This window comes from Pygocentrus nattereri, chromosome 9 (assembly GCF_015220715.1).
Source record: "Pygocentrus nattereri isolate fPygNat1 chromosome 9, fPygNat1.pri, whole genome shotgun sequence".
Lineage (NCBI taxonomy): Eukaryota > Metazoa > Chordata > Actinopteri > Characiformes > Serrasalmidae > Pygocentrus > Pygocentrus nattereri.
Genome location: NC_051219.1, coordinates 22,532,516 through 22,548,326, shown reverse-complemented (window position 1 = coordinate 22,548,326; position 15,811 = coordinate 22,532,516). Strand labels below are relative to the sequence as shown.

Genomic DNA, 15,811 nt, shown 5'->3' with positions numbered 1-15,811 from the left:
GCTCTGGTAATCTATAAACACTCCCTACAATCCATACATGAACAATAATAAAAAAAAAAACAGCCTGATTAGAATTGTTTGTGACATCACAAAAGCAGCACATTTCTATTTGCATGTGCACTCATTTCAATGTTCAGCCTGCAGCAGTTTAGCTGATTCACCCCTTCACACGGAAGTTATAAGGAGTGTTTAATTTCAGCCTGGGCTGTTTTCTGAACAAGGGCAGTCAATCAAGACAGAGCTCATTTGCATATACAGTCATGTGCAAAAGTTTGATGGTCAAATGACACATTTTAATCTGTAAATCAGCAAAAAATTGTAAAACCATGTGTTTTTGCTAAATTTTTTTAGTTTTTTCTGCAATAATAAATTCAACAAATGAAGAGTTAATAATGAAATGTGCAGGGGTGTGTTCTCTGTAAGAGACAATTAAACATAGTTCTTTTTAAATTACCTGAACTGTGTTCTGTTAAAGGGAACCAGAAAGGGAACCATTTACACCAACTACAAATGACCTCAGAGCTTTTTGTGCTCATAATGTAACTGAACTGTAAAGAGACTCGGTTTTCTGGTCCTTTTTAGCCCTGATGAGATCTCAGATCTGAGATCTCAAAAATTGCTTATAATCTCAACATAAACAGCCTGTTTGGGATTAAGATAAAGAGACTGGAAAATAATTATGTAGAAATGAATTATGAATGTTTTAAGAACTTTATGGGCCCTTTAATGTGTTTAATGCTGCACGGTGTAAAGCAGAAACAAACTCTTTCCACAAACATTGCTGTAGGACACTTTACAGGACTAAGTGTGTGTGTGTGTGTGTGTGTGTGTGTGTGCGCGCAGGTGCTGAAGATCACTCTGCTGGGTCACAGGAAGAGGATCATTGCGTCGTTAGCTGAGCGGCCATATGAGGAGCCTCCAGTGAAGCCCCCGCGTCTCTCTCAGATCAGAGTGAGTACAGCAGCGCAAACACACATAGCTGTTCTGACCACAGTGTTCAGTACAAAGCGCTGACCACATTTTCAAAGTCTAGTAGAAATCACACATTTATAAAACCTCAAGCTATTAAAAATTAATTTTTTTCTGAAAGTTTTGAAGCTCTATCACTTTATATTAGACTAACTTTAGCCCTCATAAGTTGCCGATCACGCTGGAATGATCAAAACCCGTGGCAGATTCAAGACACCTCAGCATAAAAAGGCTTCTGTCTGTCTGTCTGTCTGTCTGTCTGTCTGTCTGTCTGTCTGTCTGTCTGTCTGTCTGTCTGTCTGTCTGTCTTAGTGTCCTGAGCTGATGTCCCAGTCGTCCTCGCCCCTAAGTCACTCTGAGCTCTACACTCACCGCTCCATGGACCCTCTACTACCTGCAGGGGATTCTGGGAGGAGAAAAGGTGGAGACTCAGAGTATGACCTGTCAATCAAACCTAGACCACAGGTACGCTTAGCTTACACACAAACATCCCCCATTATCCCCTTACAGAAATGTCATTAGTGTAGCTGTGGGATTTCGGTGGGTAGAAATACTCTAAAGCCTGGAACCTCGCTTCTAAACGCCCCTGGGTACCATCTGTTAATCATAGCTGAAGCATTCAAACACTGGTATGCTGATAAAGACCCGAAGGCTTGAGGCAGTGGAGGACAGCACCAGTTGACTGGAGGGGTGAGAAAATAAGCTGGAGCTCGGCAGAGAATGTAATGCTTTTAAGTCTGCAGTCAATTCGACATTACTGACCATAAACAAAGAAAACACCAACCATTTAACAAACATTCAGCAGCTGTTCACCAGCTCAGTGATCCTGAACGAAGCGTGTTTATTTTAAGCTGTTTATTATTACTATTTAAGCTGGATAACAGCGGAAATTTAGACAATGACTTTAGATGGAAGACTTTTTCTGACAAGTCCGTTCTCTCTCCCTCCCTCCAGGAGAAGTATGAAGATCGTCCTCCTGAGTCACGGCTGACCTTACGCCCCCCCAGCCTGGCAGCCCCCTACGCCCCTGTTCAGAACTGGCACCACCAGCCCGAAAAACTCATCTTCGAGTCCTGCGGCTATGAGGCAAACGTAAGAGATACTAACACTGATACGTCACAGAATCGTTGCGTTGTTACAGAATCATTGAGTCATTACAGAGTCTCTGATTCATTACAGTCACTGAATCAATACACACTCACTTAATCATTACGGAATCATTGCATCAGTACAGTGTCACTGAGTCATTAGTCACTGAGTCATTGCAGTAAATATAGAATGAATCATTACAGAGAGAGTCCCTGATTCATTAGTCACTAATTCATTAGATTCATTGCAGATTCATTGAGCCATTACAAAGTCCCTGATTTATTATAGTCAGTGATTTATTAGAGTCACTGATTCATTACCAAATCATTGAGTCATTACCGAGTCACTGTGTCATTACAGTCTCTTTCTCTCTCTCTCTCTCTCTCTCTCTCTCTCTCTCTCTCTCTCTCTCTGTGTGTAGTATTTGGGCTCTATGCTGATCAAAGATTTGAGAGGAACCGAGTCAACGCAGGACGCCTGTGCTAAGATGAGAGTAAGAGCTGCTGTGTGGTGGACGCTGGTCAGCATTAGAGCTGTAATCAAACTACAGCTGCTTTAATAAGTTCAAAGAACAGACCTGTGTGCTCTGGTTCTGCGGACAGAGGACATTTAGCTTCTTTTGTACAGTCCTGCAGTTTCCCACAATCCTACACAAACACACCACGGCTCATTAGCATTTAAAGGAAGTCAGTGGCCAGTAAACATCAGCCAGTCAAATTAGCCAGTCAGAATCCAACAGCTTCAGAAAACACAGAAACAAACTGAAGCACAACAGAACATAATTTTTTAATCTGGTCATTATTGACTGTATTCTTCTCTTTCTTTCTCTGTCTCTCTGCCTTTCTTTGTTGTCTCTCTCCTTTCTCTCCCTCTCTCTCTGACTCCTTTTCTCTCTCTCTGTCCCCTTATCTCTCTCTCCCTTCCCCTTTTCTCTCTTCTTTCTTTCTCTATCCTTCACTCTCACTGTCTCATGTCTATCCCTTTTTTCTTTCCTTCTTTTACCTTTTCCTTCTCTCTCTTTTTCCCTCCCTCTCCCCTTTGCTGTCTCACCTCCCTCTCCTTTCCCTCCCCCGTTACTCTCTTCTCCTGTTCTTTCACTTTTCTCCTCTCGTGTTCTCTCTCTATCTCTCCCCCCTCAGAGATCTACAGAGCAGATGAGAAAAGTTCCCACCATCGTTCTCTCCATCACGTATAAAGGGGTGAAATTCATTGATGCTGCCAATAAGGTAAAGAAACGTGCTTGGTCCGGCCAGCTGTAGCACTCATCAGCTTTCTTTCTACCCCAAAACTGTAATATCTGAACTATTTAGGAGTTTAAAGTGATAGTGTGGCAGTTTTCCCCACTTTGTTTATCTTATTGTATTAGTGACGGTTGTCTGTACGTCTGTGTTTGTGTGTAGAACATCATTGCGGAACATGAGATCAGAAACATTTCTTGTGCGGCTCAAGATCCAGAGGACCTGTGCACTTTCGCCTACATTACTAAAGACCTGCAGACCAGTCACCATTACTGCCATGTGTTCAGTACTGTGGACGTGGTGAGATCATTTACACTGTTCAGCAGGCGGGATTAGGTTCAGTAAACTGAATCAGTCCTGCAGTCACTGTGGGTATTGTGATCTTGTGTTCCAAAGTTTCTAATTAGGTTGACTGGGATTTTTACCAGTATAGATCAAGTAAATAAAAGTGGAATGTAAACTGTTAAATAAAGCTGGACTGAATGTAAACTATTAAATAAAACTGAACTGAATATAAGCAAATGAAACTGGACTAAATATAAACAGAAACACACCATACTTATTGTAAACTATTAAATAAAATATGATTAAATGTAAACTATTAAACAAAACTGGACTAAATATACCCAGATACAATGGGACTGAGTGTAAACTATTCAATAAAAAAAATAAAACTGGACTGAATATAAACACAAACACACCAGACTGAATGTAAACCAGTAAATAAAATGTATATAAACAAATAAAATTGGCCTGAGTGTAAACTATAAAAAAGGGGACTGAATATAAACAAATAAAACTGCACTGTAGTAAAAGGTAAAATAAACTGAATTGAATATAAACTAAATTGATGGCAACCTATTAGATAAATCTGGACTGTTTTTAAACAAATAAAACTGGACTTGATGTAAACTTGAATAAAACTGGAATGAATATAAACAAACAAAACGGAAATGAATGTAAAAGGTAAAATAAACTGAATTGAGTGTAAAATATCAAATAAAGCTGGACTGAATTTAAACAAATAAAACTGGACTTGATGTAAACTGTTGACTCTCTGCTTTCAGAATCTGACCTATGAGATCATCCTGACATTGGGCCAGGCATTTGAAGTAGCCTATCAGCTTGCTCTGCAGGCTCAGAGGAACAAGCAGCAGCAGGGCTCTGTGGGGTCAGAGGTCATTGACACCAAGAGCAGCAGACCGGTTCCTAAACCGCGCGGGAGTGTCCGCAAATCAGGAGTGAGTACACACACATACATTACTAACATATTTGTATACGTGCAATAACAAAGTCATAAAATTAATATTCAGTATGAAGTTCTAATAAAATTGATATCCACAATGACAGCTGAACACTTGGGGCTGTAACAGTTCACATGTTTTCGAGGTATTTTGCAATTTCTGATTCTGAGATAAAGACTTGATGTGCAAAAGCTCTGATTCTGTTCTAAGAGTAATAAAGGTTCTCCAGTAGAACTTTTCCAGATTCTGCTGCTCCCTTTAATTAAACAAACCCCAACTGTGCAAACTGTACAGTTTGTAACCTCTTCAAATAAAAGGCCAGTCATTGGAGTGTGGATGTGTTGTTAAAATAAGCTCCACCTGCTTTAGTATTATAGGTCGCATGCATATGTGTAAGCTCTGCCCCTTAACCTCCTGCTTTACTCTGATAGGCTGCATGCTGATGTGTGGTTGTGACCACTGACAGGTTTCAGTGAAAGACGGGAGATGAGAGGGTATTTGTGACCCCTCTACCCCCCACCCCAACCCAAAACATCCTTTTGTCCTGTCTTACCTGTTCACCTGTCTTTCTTCCCTTTCCTCCTCTCCCTTCCCTATTTCCCTATTCTTCTGTTCTTTCCTTTTCTGTCTGTTCCCTTTTTCTATATTTGTTTGTATGTTGTGTCTGTATCTCTCTCTGCATCTCTCTCTCTCTCTCTCTCTCTCTCTCTCTCTCACTGCATCTCTCTCTCCAGTTTTCTCTCTCTCATTCTTTCTTTCACTCTCTCTCTCTGTCTTTCTTTCTCTCTCTCAGGACTGTCCTGTATATGGTAATAGATGCTGTTACTGTAACTGTCCCGTCCATCGTCCTGTCCTCTCTCCGTTCTGCAGCTGTGCTGAACTCCAGGTTCTCGCCGTGTTTGTCTTCTCTGTTAGATCCTCCGCTGTTCCTCTGTCTGTGATTCCGTTTCTAAAATATCGCTGTGTTTACAGCTTAAGTCATGAATGGAGACTTTCTGCTTTAGTCTCCTTTGGAGCTGTACTGCCCCCTGGTGGCTAGATTAGGGATCATGTTCCCTAATGTGTAACTTCAGCTAAAGGGCTATCAGTGTTTTACCTGCATTACTTTTAGAATTGCCATTCAGATGTTTGAAATCCAAAATTCTGGAATTCTGTCTAAAATACCTTTCAAGAGTCGCAGCCTGAAAGTTTTGAATTCCCATCCAGAAATTTGTAACTGGCATTCAGAAGTTTGGAAATGGTGGCCAGAAAATTTGGAATCAGCATTTACAAGTTTGGAATCGTCATGAAAAATTTAAAATCAGCATTCAAATGTTTGGGATTCCCATTCAGAAATTTCTAATTGGCTTTCACAAGGTTAGAATTTTCAGTATCAGAAAGTTTGTAACTGGCATTCTAGAGTTTGGGATTAGTATCCAAATATTTTGTCTTGCTGTTCTAGTTTCAAATTCTAAATGTTCTAAATTACCATTCAAAAGTTTGCCAAACCTTTGATGTGTCATTTGCCATTAAGTTTGGAATTGCTGTTTCAAAAAGTTAAAACGACTTTATGAAATTTTAGAATCACTATTCCAAAGTTCATAACTGCTGTTTGGATTATTTGGTATCACCATCCAAAATCTCAAAGGCAACATCTTAAAATGTATTTCAGTGTGCGGTTTATAATATTTAAATCTGCACTGTGTGGTTTATGATTGTGTGTATAAGTGGTGACCAACCTGCTACTGTATCTTCACCCCTAAGCAGGAAGGTAGATCTCCAAGAGGGACGGTTGGAGAACATTGCTGTATTACAATAATAAACTATTATTATTTATTGATCAGTTTAAAAGTGATTGATCTCTCCAGACGTCCTGATCAGGACTTCACCTGAAGTGCCGCTCTGGAACTGGACCTGTATGTTCTGTGTTTTAGGTGGACTCCGTAAATGTGGATGAAACTCCGTCTCAGAGCGGCGCCGCCTGGCTGCTGGACCCCAAAGACCCCAAACGCACCGTCAGCACCAAGTATGAGACCACCATCTTCTGAACATCCCCCAAACTCTCTCTCACTCCCTCTATTCCCTGATTTTCCTGAGTGCCTTCACTCTCCCGACTGTGAGCGGAACTCTCTCCTCTTTCTTCCTGAACCGGATCCGCTGTCTTCTTCTTCACCTGCTCAGAGAATTCCCTAAATGCACACATGAGACTGCTCTCTCCTCATCCTTGCTCTCCTCCTTACTTTTTCTTTATTTTCTTTCTTGCTGATCATCCAGCTTTCTGGCACCCCCCTTGCTGTAGGGTAGATCACGCTCTTCTTTGCACACTCTGATCTGCTCTGTCGTTTCTAAATGTGTAAATGCACAGATCGTACAGTACGTTAGTCAGCACATTCCTTATTTCACTCTGCTTGGTCTGAAAACGAAGGATGCAAAAATGCTGTCAACTCACTGAGTAATATCCCAAATTCAACCCTTGTCGTCCACCTCAACAGGTGGCCTTTTTTTGCACCTGAGTCCATTATTTGCTAATTTATAGGATGTGTATAGGTGTAGTTTCCACTGGGTGTTTGGAGAAGGATCATTTCTCAATGTCCTTGCATAAAACCCCTTACAATACCCGAGACACTACCCGAGGATGCTCGGAAGGCGAAACGTTGCCAGGAAATAAAGTGACTTCTAGAATACAACCAACAAAGCTGAAGGTTTTTGTGATGCTTTAGTTTTCGCCTCTGTTTAGACTTGGCATTAACATGCATTGTGGGTGATCTGGTCATAAGTAGACAGTGCTACGTACAGGTTCAAACAGGGTACAATCAATCAGACTACCTAAGCAGTCCCAATTTCTGGTGGGAATGCTAAAGTGCCCTGATGTATCCTCGACAGCATTAGAGATGAAAGCAGCTGCTTCTCCTCTACTGTGTGTTTACATGTCTAATACACCAAGCGTCTGTCATGATATCCAATTACTGGAGATGCTTTAGAGAAACAGCTGTATGTCTCATTAGGGCTGAAAGATTAATCACTTTTAAATCAGTGACACCATTGCAAAGAAAGCAGTTCTCAAATCACAAGAGCTGTAATTTTAAATATAACTTGTATTGTCAACAACACTGACTGAAGTTTAAAGTGGAGAAATTTAACCTGATAACACTAGATGAGTCAGACTAATCAGAAGCAAATTGTCCATGTGCTGTGATATCACAACCACAACTAGCTTTCAGTTCAAGCCTCAAGCCAGAATAAGTGGATATAGGCCAGAATAACAATCATGTACCTTAATTTATCAGAAAATAATCACAATTTAAATTACAGTCACAATATAGAAATATTGCAAAGATTTTTTCCCTAATAGTTCAGCCCTGCGTCTCGCTGTCCACTTAAGATCAGATCAGTCAAGCTGGAAATATGAACAGTGCTTGGAGAGAAGCTCTAATTATCTACACTGTGTGTGTGCATGGCTGCTACTGCACAAAACATTCACAGCATCGCCAGTAAAGCAAAATGTTTGTTTTTACACTGTTGAGTGATTAATTTTCAGAGAAGATTTTGCACATGATTCAGAAAAGAAGGAGCTGCTTATGCTGAGAACATCTTGGCATGGGCTTTCATAGCATGTTTGAATGCAGTAAAATAGTGTTTAATGGCTGAATATGTGAATCATGCAATGTTACTTGTATAAAGGTATCCCAATATCCTGATAATGGCTGATTACCACAGAGACTGATGAATTATCTCAGATTTGTAAGTGCAAAGATCCTTATGTTTAGACTACAACACGGCTGTGATGCCGTTAATACTGTTAATACATCTGCACATGTACATATATTTGGAACTGCAGGAAAGAACAAACTAAATTATCAGATTAAAATGATGTTTAATAAGCATTAATGATGAAATCCAGACAGATCAGTGTTGATGTGACTCAGGTGCAGGAAAGCTTCACCTGTGCAGGTGATCTACAGCTTTGCATATGTGGCCCTTTCCCTCCTTTGTCTGCTTCCTGCCCCTCCAAACACACCTGACTCTCAAACCAGAGCCTCGTCCACCATCCCTCCATCCCTGCCATTCTTTTTTTTTTTTTTTCTTAAAACTGACCTCTCTAATAGTGATGCAATCTTTTTTTGTCCCTTTTTCGGTGCTCCTCCCATCGGTAGCAGGCGTCGGCCACAATGAGACACTGTTGTCCCTCCTCATCGTCAGAAGTGAACGTTAATAAATTGTGGGAAACTAAAGAAAAGACTCACCAAGTATAAACACTGGACGCTTTGGGGGTTTATTTAACTGTGTTATCGTTATTTTTTTCTGCGTGGACTGATCTGTAACCATTTGAGAGTGGGCAGATTCTCCGACCTGCTGTCATCATTATGCATGTCTTTTCAGACTTTTTTTTGGTGGATTTTTGGTGGGCTAGGGGTAGTTTGCTGCTTTTGGTGCATTTGGAGTTTCTGTAGCCAGACGTGGATCTGGATTGAGCACTGTGATGAAGATGCAGAAGACCAGGCTGAGCCTTATTTTGGGGGGGTTCGGAGCTGTGTACTCTTAAAGTGATAAAACCTCCCAGTTTCCCTCAGTGTAGTTCATCAGTGAAGACATGTTTGGTGTCTGAAGTTTCGCACTGGAATTTAGCTCAGCTAAGTACAGTAGTAGCTGAGCTTTAGTCCATGTTTATAGGTAACTGTCAGAAATGACATCAGCTATTTCATTAGATGGAATAGATCCATCTCATTTCTCCACTCACTGTCCCTTCTATTAGCTCCACTGACCATATAGTTTCACTTTGCAGTTCGATGATTAAAGACTGTAGTCCATCTGCTTTTCTGCATACATTGTTAACCTGTTTTTCAGTGGTCAGGACCCACACAAACCAGGTATTATTAGGGTGGTGGGTCATTCTCAGCACTGCAGTGACACTAACATAGAGGTGTTGTGTTAGTGTGTGTTGCGGTGCTACTGGAGTTTTTTTAAAAACAGCTCTGTGTTGCTGCTGGACTGAAAACCAAAAACATAAAGCCAGCAGCGTCCTGTGACCACTGATTAAGGACTACAGGATGACCATCACAAAGTGTGCAGCAGCAGATGAGCTATCATCTCTGACTTTACATCTACAAAGGTTGGAGTGTCTAATAGAGTGGACGGTGAGTGGACGCTGTGTCTTTACAGATTACTCCTATATGGTCAGAGGAGCTGATAAAATGGACACTAAGTGTAAAAACAAGGTGGTTGTAATGGCTGATTGGAGTGATCAAATGTATTAGAGATTTCTGAACACCTCCACCTGCTTTAAAGGGAGTGAAATGCTAATTGGTGGCCTGTAAGTTTACATTGCTTATTAACTTAATTAGCCTTGTAGCTCCAGTGCTAAAATAAAGAAGCCAAACATGTCTTGGCTGCATTTTGGGGTATGAGGGAGTAAAACTGCTATTGCTTTCAAATATTGAGTTGAAGTGATGAAGGGAAGCTGTAGAGCTGTTTTAAATGGTGCACATACTAATTCTGGACTGTTCACTCACACTGCAGGTGTGTCCTTGACATATCACTGAGAATCATGTCCTGAATTAGTTGTTTTGGTTATTTTTAAGAAGCCTTAAGTACCTGCAGCGCAACATGTAGCATTCAGACAGAAACAAACACACCAGGAACTCTGAAACTTCCTGATCTACGTCAGGGGTGGAGCCTGTAGGCGCTTCTGGCTGATGAAAATCATAAAACCATCTATATGCATCTTGATTACTGATTTCTCTAGATTTAGCTTGTTGCAGTTATTACAGTCTCCTGAGTGCAATTATTTGAGCTCATCTTTATCCAACCACATTGGTTTTCAACACTTGATTTCACAACCGTATCTTTGTTGTCAGGACAGTTTGTCATTTTATTCCACGTTTTTAAATTGCCACTTGGTCAGAATGAATGGCCTATTAGAAATCATCCAAATGTGACCTAAAATAAGATCTTGTTTCCATAAAAGGACCCTCACTGGTAAGACATGCAAGTCTCAATATAGTGTGCATGTCCAGTTATATTAAAATATGTTGTATAAACCAGGCAAAATACTTTTATTATTAAAAATAGACAAAATCCTTTTATTAGAGGGCTGCCATTTAGGTTGACGCATCAAATCGTTAATCTCTCTGCTTTAGCTAGAACATGACATTCAAGAGAAAAGCTTTTTGTCTTATTTCCTGTAGGACTGACACCTCTGAAACCATATGACATCACAACAGTGTGACAGTGGTGGCTTACTTAAAGGAATGTGGCCGATATGTTTTTATAAAAGCAAAACCTTTAAATTGGGTTTGTATGTTATATTTTAATAGTATTGGACATGTACAGTGTATTAATGCATGTCAGTCTTAATACTCTGGTTTAAGGTTTTAGGATGTGTTCATCTCTCCTGTAAAATGACACGGTTCTGTTCCGACAGCGCTTGTGGATGATCAATCAGTTATTTATATGGGAGTTAATGGTCAGCAAATGTTTTATGATCATGAAAGACTAAATTATGGCATAAATTTTTGCTTCTTTTTTTTTAATGCATCTTCTTGAAGCATTAGCTCAGTGTCATTCAATTTAGCCAACAGATGATATGTCTACAGTTCTTTACAGTCTACATTTCACTAACAAAGCAGGTTTAAACTGAAAACGACAACATTTTCATCAGTGCTGTTCTGCACTGTGGATATTTTAAGTTTATAAATATAATAAAAATGACTAAAGTTTGTGTCTATGTCCCAAACCTCACACCACTGTTCTGTACCGCACTAATAATGGTTACTGCTTTTGACATGCTGTTTGCTTAAAAGAGATGGTTCTTAAAGGGGTTTTATAAAGGCAGTGGTTCTGTTTAGAACCATTAAAAAGCATTCTTTGCATGTTGAGATGGATATTGTTGGAGGACGTGCTGTTGCAATAGCAGAACCTTTAAGGTGCTCTTTAGAACCAACACATTCTCTATCATCCTGAAGAACCATTTCACCATGCAAAGAACCTGAAAATGTTTTATATAAAACTCATAGTTGTGAGTGACTTTAAGGTTATGGTGTGCAGTTTTGGAAGCAGTGCTGGTGAAATTCTGAGACGTTTTTGGGCATCATTGTAGAATTGAGAGTGAATCGTGACGCATCTGAGAGTGATTTATTTCTCTCAGCACTAAATCTGACTTCGTTCCCCCAAATAATGACTGCTTCAGCCAGAAATAATGTCAGTGATTTTGGAGGAGAGCTCTGACCAAAGCCAAAGTCAAAGCACTTTCACCAAAACACCCTGCTGCTCAGATCAGTCTGCAGGAGCTGATCTGTAGCAGCTCTGATCTTAGAAATGAAACCTTCGCTATTCTTTGTTTCCTCCGTACTGTCTTCCCCTCGGGGGGTGGGGGGGATCTGTCTCACATCACCAACATTCTCTGAGAAGGTTGTACCCGGTCATTTAAAGGCCACGCCCACTTTCACTGAGCCATAATATTTGAGAAACCTGATGCAGACAGAAGACTGGACGTTTCCTTTTGGGCTAATCAGCTTTCAGCTTTCCACCCACTTTCTGCAAAAAACATAACGACATCACTTCCTGCTGAGGACTTTTGTGCGTTTTGTTTTATTCATAAAAAAAGTTGAATTTATGTTTCTGTCTCTAACTTCATGTACAGACTTAAAAACTATGGTTCTTTAGTAAAGCTAATGGCTCTATACCGAGCCATGAACACTCAAAGGAGCCTTTGCATGATTAAAAGGTTCTCTGCATCGTGAAATGGTTCTTCAGATTTAATGGTTCTTCAGAATGTGTTTTAAATGGTTCTATTCTGAACCTTTTTGAAAAGCATTCCATATAGCACTAGAAAGGGTTCTTTTATTGTGTTGATCTTGATGTCATAACTATAGAAGAATGTTATATGGAGCTCTTTTCAAAAAGGTTTTATATAGAATCATCAACACATTCTCCATCAATCTGAGCCATTTCATGATGCAGAAAAATCTTTAATTAGGCAAATGATTCTTACAGTATTCTTTGTTCTATTGGAACCCTTTGTCTTCACTAAGAACCATCTGAAGAACCATCTTTTTAAAAGTGTAGCTTTGGCTTCCTCAAAACCTACTTGATTATTAGGTTATATTGCGATACTTTCATGCTACACAAAATTTTCATGATAGACGATCATTACCATCTTTCTTTTTTCAGACATCTGATCAGAGAAAAAAGAGCCAGTAGTACTACATTTTAAAATACTATGAAAAACTGATCATTTTTATTCACCATTTGGCTCTAAATCAGGTTAAATGGGACTTATTTTGCTTTCTTCATAGTGAAACATGCAGTTGGTCAGTGTCTACAAGTACTGATAATATACACAAAATGATCAGAAAAGCATATTATATTGTTTTGTGACATAATTTACCATGATAATGATATATATTGTCATATTGCCCAGCCCAACTGATAAGGACATGCTGTTTATTATGATATTTATAATCTGTAGCCAAAACATCCACATACCTTTTAACCTTTTTTCATTAACACTCCTTTGGGTGGAAATGCAGCTGATGACATCATTTCCTGCAAGTCTGAGACAGTCGTTTGGGCCACTGTTGATGATTTCAGACAGATGAACCCCTTTCCATCTTGTTTCCGTCCTTTTGTCCCTCCCCTCTCCTCCAGTGAGTTTCTGTGCCGCAGGTCCTGCTGTTGTTTTTGGTTTTGTTTTGTTTTGGTTACTCTAACCCCTGTGTGTTTGTGTCTTCCTTTAGCTGACCACCCCCCCCCCCCCCACCCCACGGGACCGGTAGCTTGGCTAGGACTGATCACATAATTCACCACCAGGTTTAGTGTGTTCTCCATCCACCACCTCACTGTGTCCACTAACAGTGTTAATCTGGACCAGCAGCTGAGCCAAGTGACCTCAATTTCCTACACTGGAGAGCAGCAGCACTATCCTAATGACCACACCCACACTGGTTGTTATCTTTACTCAGATTCAGTCCACCTAGGGACAATAATGTGAATTTAGTGAATCGTGAATAGTGAACTTCTATTATCAGCCAATCAGGAAACATCTAGAGGCCAGTTGCGTCCATCATACGAACACTGTTCCTTGTCGTTTATTTGTTTGCTTTTGTTGTGCAGTGGGGTCCGAAAGTCAGAGAGCATGAGCAGAAAAGCTTCCATAGCATTTTTTCTCATTTTATGCAGTTTTACATTCCAAATGATTTGCATAACAATAGCAACAAAGAATCTTTGAAATATTTGCGTCTTTTTACTTTTAAGGTGAAGGTTTGTGACGAACAGATTCAAAGTTCAGTTCAAAGATCTGAACATAGTTGGTCTGAGTATTTCCTCTTATCTTTCCTCTTATCTGTTTCAAATTTCTACAAATTTCAGTTGTTTATTTCCAATTGTAAATGAAAAAATCCCCCTTTCTCACTGAGCTCAGAGACTTTCGAACCCCACTTGTATGTTTTACCTCATCCATCATCTCTCCAAGTTTCAGTTTTTGTTGGAAATGTTTCCTGAATTGAAACATTTCAGTCTCAGATCTGCAGAAACTGTTCTGTAAGTCCTCACCATGCCGGATCCCGTGACGCGGTACGATACTCAGACTTTCTTGTTAATTTTTAGCATGAAATCCTGAGCGGTACGTTCAGAGCTCCTTCTGCTCCTCTTAGTAACTCTATTATTGTAAACTGTGATTCTGGATCTGATGAACTTGGAGATAAAGCAACACTAGAAACCTTCTGATGAAAGATTTGTTACTTTAGTCGAATTGTTCGATCAGTAATGCTAACGTTGCTAATAATGAATGACAGCGAATCAGCATTAAGAAAATGAGACTGGCTGATGTCTGTTATCAGCAAAGTTTGTATTTATTTAAAAGCTGAAATGCAGATATCTGGGTTGTTTGAAGAAATTGGTTAATAATAATGATGATAATAATAATAATAACTTAAAAACATCTCATGATTGCTAATCGATACCGAAAGAAAAAAGTTAGGAACATAAACCTGGGGAAAAAGCTCGGCTCTCTTCTAAGCGTTTAGTTGTAGTTGACAGGAAGTGGTACTTAAAGCATTTAATCATAGTTTACAGGAAATTGAAAAGATATTTTACATCTGGTTGTGTTTCTTTTGGTTGGTACAGTGCTAAACGCAGGCCGATGCTAACGCTAACACCTGCTAACGGCTGCAGTGTTTGCACGTTTGTTACTCATGTTTTAGAGTAAGCGTTTTTTTTGTTTGTTTGTTTGTTTGTTTTTGTTTTGTTTTTTGTTTTGTTTTGTTTTTTAATTATATTAATGACTTTGGTAAGACTATGAACAATAAGAGACTGTAAAGTAATCTTGGGCAGTGTGTATTTTGATACTTGAATGATTCAGCTTTTATATATATCTGTCTCTCTATATAAATATATGTATGTATATGTATGTATGTAAGGTTTTTTTTGTCTTTCTGTTTTCGATCATGATTTTTGTTTTTAAAGCTCAACATATCAGGCCATGTTGGTGGACAGTTTGGGTCTGAGATGATTCTCTCGAAGAGACTCGCTATGGCGTCGTACAGAGCGATTGTACATAATCTTGGGCTTCCAGTCTTTTTTTATGATTATTATTATTTTTCATAATTGTACATCTAATAAATGAAGAGATGGTATCCAAAAATGTCTCTGTGTTACATTTGTTTCATTTCATTAATTCATTAATGATGTGATTCTTGTGTCCAAGTCTATTATTTTCCCAGAAAATAATTTGAATGAATATATGTGCATCAGAATATTTAATAATACCTCTTTTATGTGAAACAGTTTTCAGTAAACTTTGTTTTTACAAACGAGGTTCATATAAACACCTTTACTAAGAAGGTCCAAGGGATTGCATTATAAGACCCTGAGTGACCTTCATGGTGCACTGCCAAGATCACAATAGCAAAAACGTGATTTTGAGTCATGGTTAGAACAGTTCAGTTTACAGTGTCAGGTTGTCTAACGTCAGGAGAACCATGAAAATGTGGAATATTAAAATGTTTATTAATTAAATGTAAGTATAAACTCAAGTTGAAGGTCAAATGTTTCTACAGGTGTCTGAGTAGATGCCTGTTTAATTTGAAATTAGTCTGAAAAGTCAGGCGGCTCAACTAGTCATTCAATGCAATAAAAATGGAGCAATTAAAGTGAGTCTCCTGAAAAGAATGGAGCTGCAGTAAAGATAAAGTGACATACTGAACACTCAAACAGCTGATATTCAATTTTTTGCACACTGCTGTGTGTAAGCAGTTTTATGCAAAGGTTTAGGCACCCCTGGTGAAACTACAAAAA

General features: G+C 39.3%; 1 protein-coding gene across 11 annotated transcripts in view; it reads left to right on the top strand.

Moving 5' to 3' along the window:
* The window catches only part of LOC108424985 (ankyrin repeat and SAM domain-containing protein 1A), a 109,609-nt gene extending 94,457 nt beyond the window's left edge, over positions 1-15,152 (top strand). For 10 of the 11 annotated variants that reach the window (XM_017693353.2, XM_017693349.2, XM_017693352.2 and 7 more), the window contains 8 exons: positions 844-951; positions 1,282-1,434; positions 1,924-2,061; positions 2,480-2,551; positions 3,198-3,284; positions 3,459-3,596; positions 4,364-4,537; positions 6,454-8,773. In XM_017693353.2, coding sequence (XP_017548842.1) covers positions 844-951; positions 1,282-1,434; positions 1,924-2,061; positions 2,480-2,551; positions 3,198-3,284; positions 3,459-3,596; positions 4,364-4,537; positions 6,454-6,567 — 984 coding nt within the window. In that variant the 3' untranslated portion in view covers positions 6,568-8,773. Of the gene's footprint in view, positions 1-843; positions 952-1,281; positions 1,435-1,923; positions 2,062-2,479; positions 2,552-3,197; positions 3,285-3,458; positions 3,597-4,363; positions 4,538-6,453; positions 8,774-13,254 lie in introns of those variants that run through there. The other variant, XM_037541177.1, reaches the window with a different exon arrangement.
* Positions 15,153-15,811: the final 659 nt, after the last annotated feature.